We start from the raw sequence: 21376 nt of genomic DNA on the forward strand, positions 1-21376 counted from the left end.
AATTTACAGATCCCTTGTGTGGTTTTATGAGTCATAACAGGTGGAGCAATGTAGCCCTAATGATGAATAAAATGGTTAACCCCTCTTTAAAAAGTCTATTTTTAAAGATACCACATCTTCATATCATTGGACTGGACACTTCTAATTTGGCTATTTTATATGTTAAATGTTTTAGATTAGACTAGAACATGACGTAACTGAAACTTTACTAGTGTTAGGGTTCTTCAAAATAACTTCCAACTTTTGAAATCACTATGAATCTAATTAATGGTGTCTCTGTTAAATTTAAATTTATTTGGGGATTTGCTGAGAAGGACATAATTTACAATAAATGTGGTCTTGTTCTTCAGCTAGGACTCTTCCTGTGGATGTCCTCATTCTTTGACCTTACCCTTACACCTGGGGGTCTTTATTGCACTGATAACGTGGGCCACAATAGCCACAAACCATCTTTGTTTTCAGTGATTAGATCTATGTAGAAAGGGCGTGGAATCCTGCATAGACAATAAATATAGTAATCATAACAAGTTCTAACTGGGGGATGGATGTCAGCCATCATAGCCCTGTATTCCTCAGTGACCTGATATCAGGAGAGTCTAAAGGGTCTGTTTCAAATTGTTAAGGTTCAAAATAATGGGGATGTAGTCTGATACTGTTGCTCTTTGAAAGAAAGAGTCTAATAAATCAGAATTTCATTTAAAACAATCAATCAAACATAATTATTCAATGTATTCAAACGTTCTCCCACTGTGCTGGAAATCTAAACACAACAGTGTTTATCACTGCTTTAACAGAGAGTAAATATATTATTTTCTTCTTTTCTACTGCTTTGTACATCTGCTAGTTACAGTTGGATTTTAGCAACATAAGGAAAATGAGAATTATCAGAACCTGCATTCTTCATTGTCAAAACTGTATGATAATAAATAGTGGAGATGGGCTCCTCAGTGCCATCCTAGAGAGAAATTCTGATTTATGCTACTAATCTGATCCTCTGACCATATGTTTGAAAATCAGTTAGGCTTTGACAATATGAAGAAGAGAAAACATTTATAAGTATATGAAATTTATTATGGCAGCATCTTTTTTCACTTGAGTTCCTAGCTGCAGTCAGAATCATGATGTATTAGAAAGATATTCTGGAATATCTTCTTCCAAGATATCCCTGGAAGAAAGTGTTTTTCTCTGAGTTTTCAATGTTCTTTTTCATAGCAATTTATGAAACATTTAAAAAACAAGAATTTGACTTAGGGGACTATTTGGAAAAAAAAATCATTTGAAATAAATAAAAAAATTACTCTATGCTTCAAGAATATGCTGCTAGTGAGAAGGAAACATTCTCCAGGTTCAGCTTTCTTCTGTTTGTACATGTTGAATGGCAAACTCTGTGTGCTTCATAAAAAAGCATATTGTAATCCTTGCTTTGAGAAGGATTTAGACCTCAGTTGCGCAGTGGTATCTCCTGTTATGGATCCTGTACCATGATGGAGTCTCACCAATGTCAAAGAACTGTGCAGGAGAATCTCCACACAGAACGAAATCTTATATTTTTTCATTAATTTTAACCTTGAATTTACAATTTCCCTTCTATTCAGAAGAAGTAAGACTCCTTCACAAGTTGGCCCAGCACATATTCTGCAAAACAACAATGCGACTTCATGAAGAACGCAGTTGCTGTAATGATTGTGGTTATCTGAATCTAACTAAGAATCAGCCAAATATCTCCAAGCAAAAATTACATTAAGCACTATTTTGTGATCTAACCATTTTAACAAGTAGGAGTGAAAATGGCAGGGAGGTCAGTTATAGCAATAATTGAATTTTGGACAAAATAGTTATATTGGTAAAAACAAGGCAGGTGTAATTAGATATATGTTCAGAATATAGAGCAGGGCAATGGGGGACAAATATGCATTAATTCTCTCTTTCGATGGACTGTGACCTTTGGAATCGATGATGGCTAAGAAACAGTTTTCTTCTGTTTTATTGTAGTTCCTTTATGCAACTTATATTGCCCCATCTGCCAGTATGGACATTGAACTTCATCAGAGTAAGAAAAACATGATTTATCAGAAAATTGACCCAGCTTTTGAAGATCTTTTTGACCCAGCAGAAGAATATGTCCTCACTGTTCTGCTAGAACCATGGATGAAGATGGTGGAAGCAGACAAATATACTTATGGAAAGGTAACTGATCTGGACGACACCGTGAAAAATTCTTATGTTGGGGAAGAAAATCACAAGAGCCTTCATAGGCAACCCTGTTACATTTATAGTCAGGAAGGGAGAAGTATTACAGGATGTTTTGCTCACCCACTCCTTTCTATGCTGATGCGTGGAGTAGGCTGAGCTTCCTGTGGAGAGCAGACTTCCCATCCGAAAGGAAGGTGCAGGCTTCATAGACCCCTTGGTCTGTGAATTAGGGAGGAATGCATCTTGCTATGGCAAAATTTCTCTTTTCACTCAGGAAGTGTCATGTTTCTGCAATCTTACCATTGATCAAAAGTAATTTTCTTATGATGGATTACCTACAAGCCTTCTATGTTTTTAATGATAAGCACAAAATAAGCTGTGTTTCTAGAGTGTTGGTACAGTGATGCTAGGTCCATATTAATTGTATCAAATATTTCCTGGTGTTTAGAATTAAAGTGCAGCCACTGGTTTGCGTAAGAGGAAATGTGATATGGTGATCCAGCTGTATTTGCCCCAAACGCTTTTTAGATAGCTGCCCTGCTGTGTAAGGGTTAACTGTGCCCTGCAGGCTTCCTGAAGTAGGTGGCTCACTGGTGTACTCAGTTCTAATCCCAGAAAACCTCTGAAGGCTTGAATCAAGCAGGCTCATGCAGGTCAGAGGAGATGGCTACAATCCTGACTCTGCTTTTGACAAATAAGAACAAGAAATGGTGGAGGCAGTGGTGGATGCTGTGGCTCTCTGCTCTTTGTAAACTTACCTACAAGTTACCAGCTGTAGGTCAAACTTCTAACGCCAAGTCTCTAACTTCTCTCTCTTGGATATGGAGGGAGAAGCTTACAATGGGGAATCAGGTGTTGGAGGGCAGGAAGTTAGTTCTTGTTCCTGTTTTTCTCCACTATGAACTTAGATGAAACATCTCCATTTTTACAGCAAATATCATCACTTACTGCTGATACTTCTGTCAGCATGTAATGAGAATATGTATGCACTGCCCCCTACAAAACATTTTGAAATCCTTTTGCAGAAGTCTTGTAGTACAGTGTATTTTGGTTACTATATCACATATGCATGTATGAACAACTAGGATAACAGATACCTAAAATCAAAGTTGAGAATCGTCTTCTAAGCCTATTAGATGGTGGCCAGTATTAAACATTTAAGAATAGAGTATAAGAACACAAAAAACCCATACAGCAGTATTGCCAGCTTCAGCACTTTGCAACTGAGGAGGTTCATGAAGCAGAGGTCTTATCCACATTTTTGTGTTTAATAGTCCTTGATGAGGTTTTTTTTCCCCATGGGTTTATGTAAATGTGTCTTGAGTCATTTTATATCTTTAGCCTCACTGTAGTAGTGGGTTCCATGGTTTAATCATGCAATAGGAGAAAAAAATGCTTATCTTGGTTTGCTTGCAAACCCCTCCCTGATAATTTTACCCGGTGCCCTGGTTTTGTATGTCATAAGGAACAGTGAACAATTGTTATCTTGTCATATTCTCAATGTTGTTATGCTTTTACATGTTTCTGTTGTATCCCACTTCAATTACATCTCTTTGAAACTCAAGAATCCTAGACTATTTGACCTCTTCTCTTACAGAAGGCATTCCGTACCTTTGTTACACTTATCACCCCCACCTGTATCTGTTATTTTATACTCTTTTGATGAGATGCAAGCAGTACTCAAGATCTGGATGCACTAAGGATTATCCAGTGACAGAATCATGTTCTCTGTTTTGCTCTTTGTTCCTTTCCTAATTGTTCCTGTGATTCTAATTGCCTTTTGACTCCTGGTGAACTTTGAGTGGATGTGCAAAATGTAAGCTAATAGCTGTCTGCAATGATTCCAAGATCTCTTTACTAAGTAATAACATCTAATGGAAAGCCCTAATTTGGAGCTCACTGGAATGACTTAATGTTTATTGTTGTTGAATTCAGCTGCCCTTTTATCATGCAGATGCTAAAGTGTCCTGAAATCCTGCAGCTCTTCACAGTCAATTTTTTACTCTGTGGAATCATTTTGCAAACTTTATTGTCTCCTCACTCACCTCCTTTTCCAGATAATTTCTGAATGTTTAAAAAAACAACCTCAGCGCAGATCCCTGTGAGACTCCAATAGGAACTCCACCCCATCACGAAAAGTTATTTATTTCTTTATTTTTTATTTTCTATCCTCTAATTAATTCACAAGGGGACCTTCTCTCTCGTCCTGTGATAACTGAATTTCCTTAAGAAACTTTGAAAGTTTGAACATTGAAAAAAACTTAGTAAAATGAAATATATTAATCCAAACCCATCTGCAAAATATTTTCTTCACTTTTCAGCATCTTTTCTAACTTTCAGATAAATTATTTTTTCTATCTTTTATTAGATAGAAAATATTATCTCTATTATCTTTTTCAGCTATAATTGTTTATGACCTGCAGAACACTGTGTAATTGATCGATGCTTTCATTAATCTGAAATTTTATTTATTTTCTATCAGACTAGTTTTACAGTCTTTTGTAAATGTATATTTTCCATGTGTATTATCAATACTAGTTGTCTAGTATCTATTGCCACTCCTCACTGAGTCAAGTCATCGACTCAGCAGAGTATTATTACACATCATTAAAGGACTCTGCTTTTGAGCACTCTCTGAATACAGTGTTTTCACTGCTTCTAGTGAGGGAAGAATTCCTCCAAAGTAAGAATTGAAAATATAAACTTTTGTTTTAAGTTAATGCATGTGTTGTTAGTTTATACCTCCTTGAGTTAACCGAGGGATGATCTATTGCCCTTTCAGTTTAGATGATGCTTTTCTTTGCAAGTGTAGTTACGTGCAGACTTCTCAGTGCCCTAATAACACAAACATCTTAATCAGAGCACGAAAAACCAGAACTAAATCCTTCTGAGTGCACAATACATGTGTTTGTGAAGAGTTATAATACACAGACATAAACTGACCTGTTCTAGGAGGCACTAGAGTCTCTACGTACTAGGCACAGGCTGATGCTTAGGCACACTCCTTCCCAGCACAAAGACAAAGTCTGCTTTGTATTTTGTTCAGTCCCTGGCTTTACTCTTCCCCTTTGTTCTACCATACAGCAGGATATATTTGGCCCATAATGAAACAAGATATTTTGTCAAGAATTAGGTGAGTCCAAAATTGTTTATTTGTGACATGGTCAGCATGTATCTACATTTTTATCTTTAAACGAAACTTGAAAACAGGAGAGTTCCTTTTTATTGTTGACTCTCATCCTGCCTCTATCTGCTTTCTGTTTAAACTTTATGAAAAATGTTCTGAATTATTTTCCTATTTACTTTTAAACTACGTTTTCTTTTAAAGTAAAGAATACCCCAAAGCCCTTTGTAACAGTGGAATAGAGTTACACTGAGCCTGAAGGCATTCAGATAACACGGTGATTAGTGTGGTATTCACATTTAGACAAAAGCGTAATGAATATTAATCTAAAAACTCTCTTCTCTCTCTTGCACATAAACTCTTGTATAAGACTGTAGCTTTCTAATCTTTGTAATGGGCGTGCTAATCAGTATAATGCATTGGCTCAATTTTGTGAAATATCCTAAAACCAGCATTTGAATGGTTTAGTCAGCTGAGAGGGTCACCAAACTATTCCTTATACAGTTACCGATTGTTTGCACATAACATGGAGAACTGCTCTAGTTATATACATAAGGCTTCTAATTAAGTTAAAAAATGCCAATATTTCATGAGTTCTAATCATGCACAATTTATTATTTTAAGGCATTACCTGGTATAAAACTAAGGAAGGGGACAAGACTGAAAGTCTGAAAGCTTTCACCTTCATTGTTTAGATATTATAGGATCTTTCTTGTCTTAAATTTCCATTTCTGGCAATCTGTGGCACTCTATCTTTTTGACGTTTCCCACTGAAAGTCATCGTTTTAAGACCTGTTTTTCTGCTTCTCAGTGGCACTTCGTCATATAATTTACTGGTACAGGCAATCACGTAAGTCTGACACAATATACACAATATAATATATACACAATATATTATATACACAATATAATTTAGCAATTTTTTAAATACAAAGTTCTTTTCTTAAAGATATAGTTAGGTTATTTAGTGGTGTTCTGTAGAAATCTACATGTGATCCTACATAGATCTGAAAATTTTCTTCTACCAGAGCTTTTAATTGAATTGTTTGTCACAAAGATGTGACTTCTAGTGTCTTCTAAACGTCAGTCTCATTACTGGCAAACGTATTCTTTTCTATCCACTGTCACTGGCAAGGTGCCCGTCCAGTTCTCCATCTTTCTATAATGTGTACTGTAGGGATGACATAAGATATTATTTTTATTAGGTGGAGTTGGTGGAAGAAACTCGACAGCTGGACTCCGTGTACTTTAGAAAGCTCCAGGCTTTGCATCAAGAGAGTGGTTCCAAGAAGGATGAGGTAAGACAAGTACCTACTAACAAAAACAAACTCTTTTTCTATCAGAGAGGGTTAACACTTTGAGTATCAGCAATGAAAGACTGACTACATGCCAGTTTGGAGAAGCAAGTAGTCTGATTTCTACTATTCCTTTTGGGGAATGATTGACAGCCATTGTGTTAATTACAAATACAGGTTTTCTGTCAGTTACATCAACATCAGACCACTGTATGATTGGAGTCAATGAGACAGTTTCCACTAAAGTCTGTGGAATGTATTTTGGGCCCTTAATCTTGAGTAAATACTTCAATTTCAAGTAAATTACAGGTATATATTGGTTTATTTGATTATGGAACCTGCACACACTGGTATGTTTAAAGCAAACATAAAACTAAAGCTGATTAAGAACTGGAGCCTTAACTTAATTTATTTTCTCAGCAATCAAAAGCTATTCTACAGAGACAGAAGTTATCTAATGCAAGAATTATTAGACTGAGCAAAATATAGAGATGAAAAAAGCAGTTATGCAAGTGAAATAATTTCTTCCCTCAGAGTACTGTTGCTGACACTGGTCTGCCATCCTGTCCTGATGGTCTCAAAGAAGATCAGCACTTGCATCAAGTTCCCAAAGAATCAGCAGGTCCTAATCTATCTGACCTGATCCACGACAAAGAAAAGTTAGAACAGTTCTGGGCTTTTCTTAATGAGCATTCTGCTGGGTATGTTTCTTCGTTATTATTATTTTACCCATTTCTAAGTTCACAAGAAATCTTTGCTGGGGATCTTGGCTATCTAAATGTTCACAGAATTTAGTCTTTTAAAAAAATACGTTTGTATATTTATGAACTACATATGCACATTGTTCAGACAACTGAATTGTCTTAACATTTTTGGGCTAAAAATTCCCCTGTCATAACGTGTTTGTATTACAGTTCTGCTTTCAGTTTCTGCTTTGATTAGTGGCAAACCCCTGAGTAGAGCATTAGTCTATAATGAGTAAAAATTTATCTTTTTTAGTACAGATTCAATTTAGTACATTTTAAAAATTAAAGCTGGATGTTATAAAAAAATGTACAAATAAAAGACAGCCACGTTATTCTCACAGTGTGAGAGCAACCACAGTTTTGTGTTTGCACTGATCTGAAGAGAATTAAGTACCAGCTCATAGCAGATACAGTTTATGCACGGTTTTTGAAAAAGTGAGCCCATTTGTTTAAAAATGAAGATCTAAACAGAAGTTCTAGCAGAAGTAAATGTGAGTTTGCCACCTTTATTATTTTTTTTTCCCCAAGCCCCACACTAATTTCTATCCTCTTTTAGGAAAAGGCAAATATACTTTTTAAGTCACTGCTAGCAAGTCCTTAAATTGTCACTTCCTTCCTTTAACCTGGGTTCGCATGAGCTGATGCTTTGCGTATTGCCTATTGCTTCTAATCAAGCACTGCTATCATTTTAGATTGGATATTGGTCAGCTGTTTCAAAAGTGTCCAGAGATGGACATCTAGCCCAGGATTCCTCTGGCCAAGACTCGATGTCATCACTTCTGCTTACGATCATAGGTTCCCTTTGTAGTCAGAGAGAGAAATACACAATTCCGGACGCAATTCTTCTAATTCTGAAGGTAACATCTAAAACCAGTTTGGATGGATCATTCCTAAAGATGGCTATTTCTGCTCACTGACTACAAAAAGACTGTAGGTAATGAGTTCAGATGGAGATTCTTATGCTGTGGGTGCCTATGGTCAAGTGACTTCTGAGTTAGTTGTCTAGACCAATGGTCTCCAAACTTTTTTGATCGCACACTCCATCAGTAAAAAATTTTTGAGCATGCATCCTCAATATATGTATATTTATTCTTTTATAAATTATATACATGTGTTACTGAAGTTCTAATATTTTCTTCCTGCCCCCCAATGAATCATCTTGCACACCCCCTGGGGTGCACAGAGCCCACTTTGGAGACCACTGGTCTAGAGTTCCTCTCTGACTGGGGAAATGGTAGGAATCGCCAGAGAACAGGTCACTGGCTAGGATGGGGTCCTAGACAGGTATGCTGAATTGCCTCTGGGACTTCCTGCCTCTCTGTTAATCACAGACAAGTCCCATCTTAAGTGATAGAGCCAGGCAGAGAAATGTTTAATTTATGGAGAAATTTTCTTTTGTGAAAATTCATAATGAAGAAAAACATTTGAAAAGGTCTCACAAAACAGTGTTTTAGAGCTGGGTCCAGACCTAGTAACTCTGAAGTCCAGCTGGCATGCTACAGTAAAGATGCTTAATGGTACTATAAGCTGAAGGGATCCTAGAACTAATGCAGTCTGGAAAATTTCAGCAAAAAACAACAAATGTGTCATTTGCCTCTTCATCAAAATTTATGGTTCTGTTACTACCCAATTGTAAGTGATTCAAGTTTCAGGAAGGACAGGCTGCTGAGTACCTGGGCACAAATTCTGGTAAGAAACTAAACAAAGCTTCATTAATTAATATTTTGTTAAATATATAGGATATATTCACACAATTGCAGTACAATTTGTGTTACTTTGGGTTAGTGGGTTACCACTTGTTAGTCTTGCCAGACTAACTGACTATGCACATGCTCCTGATCTGTTGAAAGTAAAAAGTAGAGTACGCTAGGATAAGCCACCACTGTAAAGAGTTTAACCTAACACAATTTAAGATTATATATTTTGCTTTTTAAATAAGATGGACATATTTGATCAGTTGTCATAGGCAGATGCCAAGGAGTAACTCCATAAACCACAGTAACTGGGATCGTTTGCATTTGGGTGAACTTATTCATGTTGTGATGAACTAGCAAATGAAAGTATTTCAGTCTCAACAGAACTTAGGTCTGTAAGGGTCTCAGAAGACTTTTGAAAGGGGGACATCTATTCTTAAATCAGTCGGATGCTTTTGAAAGTTTTAGTCATATTTGAGTAAATAACTGGCTTGAAAAAGCCAGTTATTAATCAAATGGAAAAGTGAAACAGATTTGCCGGAATTTAATGTTCCATATTTCCTGCTGCAAATACAGTGAATGTCCTCATTAAAATGCTCACAAAACTTCAGCTAATAAGATACTATCAGAAAACAGTCATATAAATTAAACTGAAATTGTAGGTATGTATGTCACTTATTCTGTCCTCTGGCTTAAAGAACAAAACCAATATATGTTCCATTAAAACAAACTTAAATTGATAGTATACACTCAAATGATTATGAACAATATATAGATCAAGAATTGCATATGGAGATTATTTGTCACTTACTATGAATATGAAATAAGTAGTAGAATCAGTAATTTATGAAAAAGCAGCCCACAAAAAGCCCCAGAAACAAAATTTACCATAAATTGTTTTTGTCTGCTTGACTGCAGACTGACTTAAGCTCTAGCACTTCACACGGGGTAGGAAGGGGGTGACTTCTGGGGCTGATGTTCTCAGCTGTCATCCCTACTCCCTTCTCAGGCGTGTGGGGGCATAAGGAGGCAGAACGGTGGGTGTCGACTCGTCTCTTGGTGGCTCACAGCCTGCAGTGCTCCTTGAAATTCTCATCTGTTTCATTTTTCATTCTCTCTGTGAGCTCTGCACTATGGCTCAGGTTCACAGTCCCTGCTGGATTTAGCAGTGGCACATTGAGGAGGTTACTACTTTCAGGGTACCCCAGAAGGGACCCTAAATGAGATCCCTAAGATGTGTGTTTGATCTGCCTGTTCAGCAAGTGCCATGGTCTCACCAGATGGTACTAGCAAAATGACATAAAACTTCAGTCCAATCTGACCTGGTATTTAGGACTTGAACACTTTGGTGGCTTGTGGTTAAACTAATAACTCCCTAGACAGTTGATGGAATTAACTCAATATTGAAATAACATTCTGTTTAAATTTGTTTGTAGCATGGATCTCATGTGCTGGCTAGAAATTGAACAGTTCAGAAAGATGCTCCACAAGGATAAAGAAAAAAGGGAGGAAAAATCTAAGGACATTAAAAACAAGTACTTAAACAAAAAATACTTCTTTGGACCCAACAGCCCAGCTACCAGAGAACAACAAGAACAGGTACCAGTTACAAAACCATTCATAAAGAACAATCACACTGAATGTGACCGAGATACAAGTCCATAAGCAGCTTTACTCTAGCTTTTTCCCAAGCTATCTCCTCAAATCTTACCTACATTTTTGGCCAGAAATCTGGTTCTGTTCTGGTTGGGGGGCTTCCCTCCTTCCTGTTCAGGCTCTTTCTCCCCCGTCCTTATAGAACATCTCTCTTAAACCCTGATCTGAGGCCACAGCCAGAGCATGCACAACACAGCTCAGAAAAAGTGTAAAAATGGCTTTCAGGCGGAGTGACTTGTTCCAGCTTTCTATTTTAGAATAGAAATGTCAGTAAAGCCACAGACAGTGAGTCTGAGCTGTGGTACTCCGATATATCTTGATACTTAGGAAATTTACTTGGTCAAGCTGTGGTATTTTTTGCCGGAGTCTGTATTCTATTATAGGTAGGGACAAATGTAATCTGTTCCCTTTTATGAAAAGTACATGTGAGCCTTGGGTAAGCATGCATTAAATGCTTTGCTTACAGTTAAGCTCATGCTTTGCTAAATCAAGGATGTAGAGAGATAAAGGACTTTTGGTATACACAAAAGTTTATGTCATGTGTTATTGTATTTGGATTGCTTAGCTAATGCATTCAGGTGGAGGATGGGGACAAATCCTTCATGATCGACTTTCGGCAGCGGTTCTGCTAGAAATTCAGCAATGCGTCCAGAAGAGATTAGAAAAACAATGGCTGCCATTGTTCCTGGCAGATGAACACCATGGGGCGGAGGGACAAGCAAAGGTAATTTTTTTAACAACAGCAACACATCCAGGCATTGTTTTTTGTTTGGCTCATAATTTACCATTGGGATAAAATAGTTCAGAGGAAAAGCAGCCCACAACTCACATTCAGTTTACATTGAAAGAGACGCTCTAGCATGTACAGGTTGAAGCATTTAGCTTGATAATTGTGAAGGCGGTTCCTCTGAAGGCTTAGTTTAGCTGGCAGTATTATTGTTAGATCCTAAATCTGAAGGAGCTGATGTTAGCTCTGCTGCCAGCCAGGCTGCCAGGGGAGTAAACTAATCTTTGCTGTAGTCCTGCGCTCTCCATATGCCATTTTGCCCTAGCCATACACTTGCACACAGAAGAAATGCTGCTTTGTGTAAAGGATTTGCCCAAGGGGACAAGAACGCAAGCAAATGAGTGGGTTTCCCACGCTGTATTCTCTCTCTCTCTCTCTCTCTCTCTCTCTCACTGTCCGTATTCTCCCATCTGGAGCTGCAGTGCCTGTTAAAATGACTCCAGGACTCATGAAATTCTGCTGATCGGGGAGGTTAACTGCTACAAGCCTTGTTCCAATTGGTTACTTCAGAAAGTTGCCAGAAAACTGGGAATGAGGAGCCTTTCACTCCTGCTGGCTCGTTAGAAAGACTGGGGAATGGGCAGAGCTAACATCTGCCTTTTATGAGAGTGCCTCTGTGGCTGCGATCTGTGTAGGGAGATCATCCTGCTGGTGACAGATGCGAAAAGACTTGGTTTTTTGCACTTCCACGACAGCTCTGATATGCAATGTCACAGCAGAAGGAAACTTGACAGTTCCACCAGGCAGACACGTATGCACACTGCATTGACTCATAAAACTTGTTTTCTATCATCTTTTTAACATCAAGAAGGTTGTCAGAAGTGCATATGAACTGGATCCTTTTCATTGATTCAGAGCACTACGCGATCTGAAAAGTATAGGTTCTGATAAAACAAATTGTAATTTTAATAATGATTATGTTAATTAAAGCAAAATTTCCTAACCCTTTGCCCTTTTTAGCTGAACTCTGCCTCTTTTACAAGCCCTGGCACAAGACCATGCGATAAGGCTAAGCTGCTTCCAAGTCTGGAAGCTAGCTCATGCCTCCTCTTGCACCTGCTGCACTGTGCTGGCAGGGAGAGTAGCCCATGCAGTTTGGAAAATGCTGTATTGAACTCTAATAAACAGTTTACAGGAAGTACATACTTCTAATGAGTCTTTTCCTAACTCCATTTATGTCTGACTGCTCTTTTTCTTATGGCAAATTCAGAGGATGAAAAGGTCCTTTGAAGAAAGTATTTTAGAAGAAATGAAACCAGATGACATTCTCCACTTGGCTTCATATTTCACAGTGACCAAACACTGTGTGCATGCTATGTAGTCCTTATTCAGAAAATCTGCCCCTGATTTGAGGTGTATTTTTGCTACAAAGAAGCTGCAGGATCAAGTCTGTATTTCTGATACAGCTGTCCAAAGGAACTAAAAACTTTTCATACCAAAAAAGAAAAAAAAAAAAAAGCCCCAAATTTGTTCCTAACGTAAGTGGTCCCTCAGAACATTATGGGTGAGGTAAACCAGTGGAAGAGCGCAGTTTGACTGCTATTGCCTCTTGTCTTCTCTAACCCCCCATCTTAATGAGCATGTGCTCATTTATAGCTGAACAAGTGACAGCATTCAGTGTGGGTCCACAACAAGTTTCAGATATAACGATCCATATGAAGACATATCAACTATTCTCCCACTGTGGTCTCAATCGTTAGAAGGCTGAACATGAGACAAGAAGAGTTGAAAAATACAATGATAATCTTTTGTTTGACCGTAGATACGGGACATAACTGAAGATCTTGCACGCCAAAAACAGGAGAAGACAACTAGGATGTGGAAGGCAAGTGAAGTTTACTGTGTCTCTTGTGTCTGCAGTTTCACTGTCTTTGTTTGGACCTTGCACATCCTTCACAATTTCCCTGCTGACAGTGTGAGGCCCAAACGTAATGTTGTCAAAAGCAGGCATGATTGTATTGGCTACAGTGGACTGATTACTCACATTACTGGTGAATTTAGCTCCCTGCTGGATGTTCACGGTAAATTTCTCTCCCTTCCTGGCTGGAGAGGTCATACTTGAAAAAAAACCATGTCTCTTGTCCTGGGCTTTGGAGCACTCTTAACCCTCCTCAAACTGGTATTGTACCTTTAATTCACATTTATCTGTATTTTGCATGCAGTGGACTTATTGGGACAAGCTGTTCATTCCAGCATCTGGTAGTTTATTTATTATTGCGAGTGGATTACGTGCAGACACAAAAGGGAATGTGAAGTATGCAGTGGAGTGGGCAGGTTTAATCATATCTCACAGTATCTGTTTCATTTAGAATTGTATTTTAATCTTACAGCACTGAGATAATATCAATTTTAAACATCTTAAACCTTTGTAATAATACATTTCATCAGATGTTTGCCAGTTTTTTCCTCTTGAAGAGCAGTGAACTCTTTGTGATTGCCAACATACAAGTTGTGTACATTTATTCAGTTGAACTTTTATTGTCTGTTGAAATCAAACTGGAGACCCGGTCACCAATTATCCATGCAAACCATTAGCTCAAAAGGGATCCAAAGTGCATGTGGGTTCTGTTAACTGAATTTTCCCTTTGTCTGTTTGTCAGGAAGATGGTTATTTTCCATGTTCTGCTTCAAGGCTGTTGACCCATAAAATAAGCAATGTTCGTATATTAGTATAGGAATGGGAGCAACGTTCTGTTCTTCCCTTCATGAATATGCCCCAGAAAGAATTTTTCCCCAAAGTTGCCTAAATTGTGGTCACAGGGGACAGAAAATGTTTGGAGAATTGGAGGAGGGCTGAGAAGATCTCACCTTACTGTCTAAGTTGAGCTGACTTTATTTTAACCAAAGGACCCTTTGGGACAGCCACCACCCACCCTCTCGCAAGGGTAGGCTCTCATCCCTGGCAGGCTCTGCGGCAGGACACTAAGCATAACCCCTGTTTTTAAGAGAAGCTGCAGAAAGACCTTCAGCTTAGAATCAGGTTAGATTTCCAGGACTGTCTGCAACAACTAAAAATGCTTCTGTCCCATGCTGACCACTGAACAGCACTCCATCCCTCCAGGACTTCTAGAGTTTTATACCACTGTTAGAAGATAGTTTTCATTCATCCATCTGATAACAAAAAGGGGTGGTTTGGCTTGCTCCTCGGTGACAGCACAAGAACTGTTTGTTCAGGAAGGCAGGCCAGCCTGAACTTCATTTCAAACAAACTGTCCCTGCATAAACCATCTTTCTTTCTCCACCCTTCCCTGGCTGCCTACCACTCTGTGCTTCGCAGCATAAGGATTTTCAAAATGTCTCGATGACTTTAAATTCTATTTTACTATTGGTAACTTTATCCCACAGAGAGCAAACTCTCCAGCTTCTGTTGGTGATCATGGCAACACATTTCAAAGCTCATTTTGTTGGTGAAATCCCTGTCAGAAGCATTTTACAACTTTAAGCTATGTGGTTTGTCTGTTCCTTTTTCTTTGTTGTTTGTTTGCACAAAACTCAAACTGTTCTGTAGAAAAGTAGCCTGTTGCCATAATCAATAACAATAGCTGTTTCCATACTTTATAGTATGTAGTCATATGGTCTAAATCATTGTCAGTCATTTCCTCTCCCATCACATCTTCCAAAAACTGTTGCCCAAACCAAACTGGGGGAAAAAAAAAAAAAAAAAAAAGAAAAAAGAAGGAAAGAAAGAAATGAAACCTTGCCACATTCTATTGTATCCATGTCATAAACTCATAAACTACTGAAAGTTAGGGTCAGTGCAAAGATAAGAATCAGACAGTTTACGCTAACTAATGCCTTTGTTATTGCTTTTTGAAACAAAGTTTATTTGGTGCACTTATTTCTTCTCTTGACAGCATGTGGACAATAAATGGGTTTCTTCATCTAGTGAAATAATTGCTTTCCGCAAAGCACTGTTGAATCCAGTGACAGCAAATCAGTTTCAACGCTTTGTGTCACTGAAAGGAGACCTACTGGAAAACGGAGTGCTCTTTTGGCAAGAAGTACAGAAATATAAGGTATGGTGGTAAAATGGAGGAAGGGGAATATCATTCAATTTATAAGCAAATGCATCCCTTACTGCATGTTAGGAGAATTTTAACAAGAATATCTCTAGGCATTTTCTTGTTCATAGTAAAACCTCTTTCACTGTTTAAACTATTTTTTCTTCGATGAAAATCCTCCCTTCTTAAGGGTAGCTATTTTTAATGACTTGAATATATTATCCCCGTATTTCTTTATGCTTCTTCAAACTGTAACATTCTTCTGAGTCTCTAAAGGGACACTGCTAACTAGCTAATGCCCAGATTTTGGTATACATCTGTTGAGCAGTAGAAAATACGCAAGCATTAAAATGTTCATTCTGTCTTTATAGTTACATACTGTTAAATAATGGGATTATTGCTGAACTTGATAATCCCTCAAAAATCAGAGAAAACTTTTAAATTTAATCAAATGTACAGATCTAAAGACAGCATCTACACAAAAAGGTTATATGTACAATGCAGACCCCAGCTTCCTTGCATTCTGTACAGTCACGTTTGATTGAGCTGAGGAGGTGGCCAAGGTGAAATGTGACGGGGAAGGTCAGCAGGGATCGCCTGTCTCCCAAATACATGCCCCTTTGTGAAATTGCTGCTGTGTGGGGTGAAACACAATGGGAAAACTCTGGAGTGAGCCTTTAAATCACACTGCAGCCTCCTAGTAGCACCCTGGACTGAATGCAGGGGCACCACGGATCTTTCACTTGTTCCTCATTCCTTTTGCCTCTGGGATATTGCTGATGCAAAAGTGCTACTGGAGTGCATAGCCTCTCCTGGGCTCCTGAGCATAGCCTGTGTGCACACGCAGGCAGGGAGCATGAGGTTAGCTAACATGCTCAGAAATTAGGAGGTAAACACAGTTGATGCTGCAGTAGCACTTGGAGATCCTGCTGCAGGCATGCGGGTGTATTTTCACTGTTTAATTTTATGCATGTGAAATTGGGGTCTGCTTTAGAAGCTGAAGCTCCTCTGTTTCCAGGGGGCAATCTCCCCTCCTCACAGAGTCTCTGATCCCCAAGTGAGAAATCATCAGCTGAAATGCTCTCTGGAGCTAAAGCTGTCTCTCTCTTGGTAACAGAGTGACTAGCTTAGACTAGAAACGTGACATGAAGGCACCTGAAGTTCCATGATATAAATCCTTCTCAAAATATTTGATGTTTTTTTCAGATTTGTGACTCTTCACTGCTACATTGTGGAGGACATGGAAACTTTCTGCAAATTAATGTGGAGTGTAGTTTAGACTGTTTTCTTTGTGGATCTATTCTCTGAAGAAAGCCTTCATTGTTTTATGTCCCACCCTCTCTCCTTCATTTACGTTAATTTTATTTGTCTTCTTACCAAGAAAAAGTACAATCTGACCATATTTATACATGTATGCTATTTGTCATGGTTGGCAGTTGATGCTCTTTATAGAAGCAAAGGGCTGGAGTAGTAGGAGTGCTGTGGGTCAGGCTGAACTGGAGGAAGATTGCCAAAGACGTGGGCAGCTCTTTGCACAGTGCATACTTGTATTGTCTGAGCCCTATCATGCCATCAGTTTAGACAGAACTCCCTTGAGGAGTCAATGACTGCATTGCTCCTTGTAACCCATCGGGCTGGCGGCACATCTTGGGACAATCAAAAAAACAAACAAAAAAATTTTTTTTAACAAATATGAAGAAATATAACTCTGGATCATTTCCATCTGTTCCTCTATGCTCATGTCTCATCCCTCTTCATATGATATGGCTTGTTTGTCTTCCCTCTTACTACAGCTCTCTGCCTTTTCTTCTATGCTAGATGAGCAAAGGAAGCCATAATATATTCTTAGGATATATTGAATATGTTTTTGAATTGCCTTAGTTTCTTCATTGTAACTGTTATCATTCTTTTTTTCCTTCACAAAACTAAAAAGTATTCATAATAAAACAAACCAGCTCTTTCACATACCACATTTCTGGTTAAAAGTCCTGTTTTTAATTTCTTTGCAAAGTAAATATCCAGCCTCCTATACCAAAACTATATGCACATTCTTCATTTAGAGAGCTCTCTTCCTGAAAATTCTCTAGAGTGCTCATTGTGTCTTTAGTAGATATATGTGATAATCTCCTAGTGTTACAGAAATTTCTTGATGTTTATGCATAGATGGAAAGTTTGTGTTTCAAAGCGTTTGAAGGAAGTTCTTTGAATTATTTTTCCTTCCTGTCAAAGTCGAATGGTAGCATCGTCAGAGTGTGAAAACACAGTAGTAACAGGTTTTACAAGACCAATAGGATCACATTAAAAAAAGTAGAAAACCCCTAGTGTTTCTTTGAGATCTCACCCTTGTAAGTTCAGGTTTGTTTTCTATTCTGTTTTGCACAGAGTTATTTCAAACGCTGAGGTTTTGGGAAACTAGAAAATCTTAATGAATGGAGAAACTAGAAGATTTCAATGAATGGAAGATTGTACCGGTAGCTGAAATTTCCCCCTCTTGTGCCAACATTCCTGGTTATACCACCTTGTACCCTCTAAATAATTCCCCTCTTTTCTTGGAGTATTTAGAGCATTTCTTTTTCTTTTAGTTACCACGGCTATGCTAGTCATAGCAGGCTCATTGTGAAAATCAGTGTATTTCACACCTGGAGGTGTGTTTCTCTTTTCAGAAATGCCTCCTATTTGCCAGTAATGTACTTAGACTGAATGCAGGATAAAAACTATCCTGTTCCATCAGAACATGCAGGCAGAGATTATCACTTAAAAGCAATGATTGCTATATATGTGCATTTGCAAACCAGAAGTCCCACTCATGTCTTAACCACGTCTTTGACCGTGCACATTTGCTATAAGAATTTTGTCCTACATACTGAAGAAATCTACTGTATAATTATTTTTGTATGACGATTACCCTTTGATCATTGGGTCCCCGTAAAAGGTCTTGTGTCTCTCTCTCTCCATTAACTGAAAATGCTATTTTTCGTCTTTCAGGACTTGTGCCATTCTCATTGTGATGATGCCACAGTCCAGAAAAAGATCACAGCTATTATCGACTGCTTTATTAATTCCGCCGTACCCCCAGCTTTGCAGATTGACATCCCAACTGAACAAGCAAAGAAGATTCTGGAGCACAGGAAAGAACTAGGACCTTACATTTTTAGAGAAGCACAGGTAAGAATCTGGGAGAATCTCTGTAACAGATCTGGCTAGAGTCCGTGTGCCTGATTTTAAGGACAGTCTTTGTTGCTTATGTGACAATTTGGACTCCATATATAAGCCTGGGCATGAAGGAGAACACTATAGTCATGCATTTCAATGAAGATTGTATGGTGGAGATGACAGAGGCTTCAGATACTTACTGCTCAATAAACTGGACAATCTCTGACAGCCAGCTGGTCCTGGAAAGGTGTTATCCAGGACTGTGTTAGGAATTCTGGCAGTAGAAATGAATTCTGTCTGTTTTTAATTGCTTGTTCTTTACCGCTCGGTTAATGTCAGCGAAGTAATTTGTTGTTAGAAAGTTGGTAGTTTTTGTAGCTTATGAAAAAAAAAAATGCAGATGTGAGTAAAGCACAAAGACAGCTTAACTTACTGAATGTCTTTCCCTTCTTTATTACAGAAAGTCTGTATTAAATGGCTGTAGACAATTTTCTCTCTGATCTTTGTACTAATCAGACTGAATAGCAATTTTGTGAACCTTTACTACAGACTTACTATTTTCTTATTCCTTGTTACTGTCTTCTCTGTCTTATCTTCTAAACCCAAGAAAGCTAGTTCCTTTTCTTTTCCTATAAAATTGCCACCAACACCTTTAAACATCAACTGTGAGTCCATAAAGTGTTTGGATCACAAAAGATGAATGGTTTGTCAGGGAAAAGGGTTCGTACAGGTCCTAAGAGAAATAACAAGTCTCATTTCAGCCTGTATAAAACCCAGTGAACTCCAGAAACGTGGCACAAAACCAAAGGAAGAACTTGGCCAAAAAGCTGTGACTGGAACATGACAGTGAATCACATGTCACTTTCAAGTCTGTTGAGCCAGCAGCAGTGAGGTGCTGAGCATGCTCGGCTCCTTTGAAGCCAAGTTTCTCAATGAGAATTAAACATCTAAATAAATTGAAAAATGTGAGCCTTAGTACGTGCAGCAACAGAATTCACTGAGCCCCTCTGTTTGCTTTTCTAAAATTGTTTTTCTTATTCTAGTTCAAAAAAGACCCTGTGAGAGATTATATCATTTAAAAATTATCCAAGATTTGCTCATAGATCTGTAATGTGGTTTAAGAGCCTTTCCAGAGGCAAAAAAGTATTTCCTTTCTCTTAAGGAGGGAAAAAAACCCCTCTCCCCAATGAACTGAATATTTGAAATACTTGAGCAGAACAGTGGTGCAAAAGCAATTCTACTGGTGTATATTTTATCAGGAATACTTGTAAAAAATGATGGATGTTTTCATTAATGCAAACAATTGTTTAGGGAAATATAAAAAAAGAAAGTGCCTTTTAACTGTGTTTTAGGAAGATTTCTCACCAGTAATAAACACACTGATGAAAAGCATGTGCCGAGTAAAGCTGGGCTGAAATGTCAGGACACAGTACGTGGGAGGAACAGGGCTGTGTATTCAAAAAGAAATAGTTATTTCATTCTCATGGTAAAGTACATTTTATTTTACAGTAAACTGTTTTCTTAATATGGTCACGATTGACTTTCTTTTCTTTCTGTACAGATGACTATTTTTGCTCTTCTCTTTAAATTTTGGCCAAAATTTTGTAAGTTTCGAAGCAATTTGGCTAGTGACAAAATTCTACTTGCCTTGGAGAGAAAAAAGGGAAAAAAGATGCGAAAGAAGGAAGGCAAAACAGCAGAGGTAAGGCTCACAAAGTTTCAGGTGACAGCTGATGAACTGCATAAAAACTCCTTCATGAGCAAACACACATGAATTCAAATATCCCTTTCTCAGCCTGATCCAAAGCTACCGAAATCTTTTTGTTAGAATTCAAGCTTTACATGCGACCCGGTCCTAGGGCGATTAGTTCCCAATCCTGCCAATGCATATACAAATGTTTAACTTGAAGCAGATGAGTCAATGGAATACTCCTTTCATTAAGCAGAGGGAAAAATGTATTTTAGTCATCTTTTGTGCCAAGAGAAGAGTGAAAAAGAGGGCTGAATTTAAAAAAAAAAAATCTATGTACAGTCCATGTGTACAATGGGTAACTGCAGACCTGTTTGCACTTTCAGTGCTATTTTAGAATTTACAGTCCTGGGTCACTACTGAAAGCAAAACAAAACAAAACAAAACCGAAGGAGCATTTGAAAAGTCTGCACATTATTTTTAAAATATTTATGTGCTAATTGCTTTGTATAGTCTTTGTCTTTTCTTGAATATTTCTCAGCTTTGACAGTGAAATTGTTAGACTGTTCACAATGAGTTTCCAGACAATTTCAGTGCCATAACAGAACTGTGACCTCTACAGCAGAATGCTTGCTTGTAAAATTGTTTTTCTTGGAATTTTATTATTAAAATATAATGGATTTTTTTTTCTATTGATTATAGGCTTTGCAAAAGTTTGTTTTTTACAAAATGTAATTGTTTGGCCAGCTTTGAGGAGAGAACATTCCTTTAAGGGCACAGAAATTATTTGACTTGCAAACTATCATAAGTAGCATTAAAAGACCTTTACATATTTTAAATACCATGTGCACATGTGTTGAGATATTACTCACGATGAGAACCACATGAGTACCTGGACAGATAAAGACATATATGCCCATAAGAACATGTACACATTGTTATCCTCTTTTAGACACATGAAAACTGAGGACCAGCAAAGCGTTACTCAAAGCCACACACCAATGTCAAGTGAAGTCTAAAATCCAGGAACTCACGTT

The 21376-nt window shown here is 38.0% G+C and overlaps 1 protein-coding gene across 1 annotated transcript in view; it reads left to right on the plus strand.

The window, feature by feature from the left end:
• RGS22 (regulator of G protein signaling 22) overlaps window positions 1-21376 on the plus strand; it is a 75569-nt gene that overhangs the window by 34142 nt on the left and 20051 nt on the right. The window contains exons 15-23 of the mRNA XM_050915643.1: window positions 1993-2187; window positions 6523-6615; window positions 7147-7313; window positions 10489-10651; window positions 11274-11432; window positions 13258-13320; window positions 15350-15511; window positions 18482-18661; window positions 20211-20372. Coding sequence (XP_050771600.1) covers window positions 1993-2187; window positions 6523-6615; window positions 7147-7313; window positions 10489-10651; window positions 11274-11432; window positions 13258-13320; window positions 15350-15511; window positions 18482-18661; window positions 20211-20372 — 1344 coding nt within the window. The remainder of the gene's footprint in view (window positions 1-1992; window positions 2188-6522; window positions 6616-7146; window positions 7314-10488; window positions 10652-11273; window positions 11433-13257; window positions 13321-15349; window positions 15512-18481; window positions 18662-20210; window positions 20373-21376) is intronic.

This window comes from Gymnogyps californianus, chromosome 2 (assembly GCF_018139145.2).
Source record: "Gymnogyps californianus isolate 813 chromosome 2, ASM1813914v2, whole genome shotgun sequence".
NCBI lineage: Eukaryota > Metazoa > Chordata > Aves > Accipitriformes > Cathartidae > Gymnogyps > Gymnogyps californianus.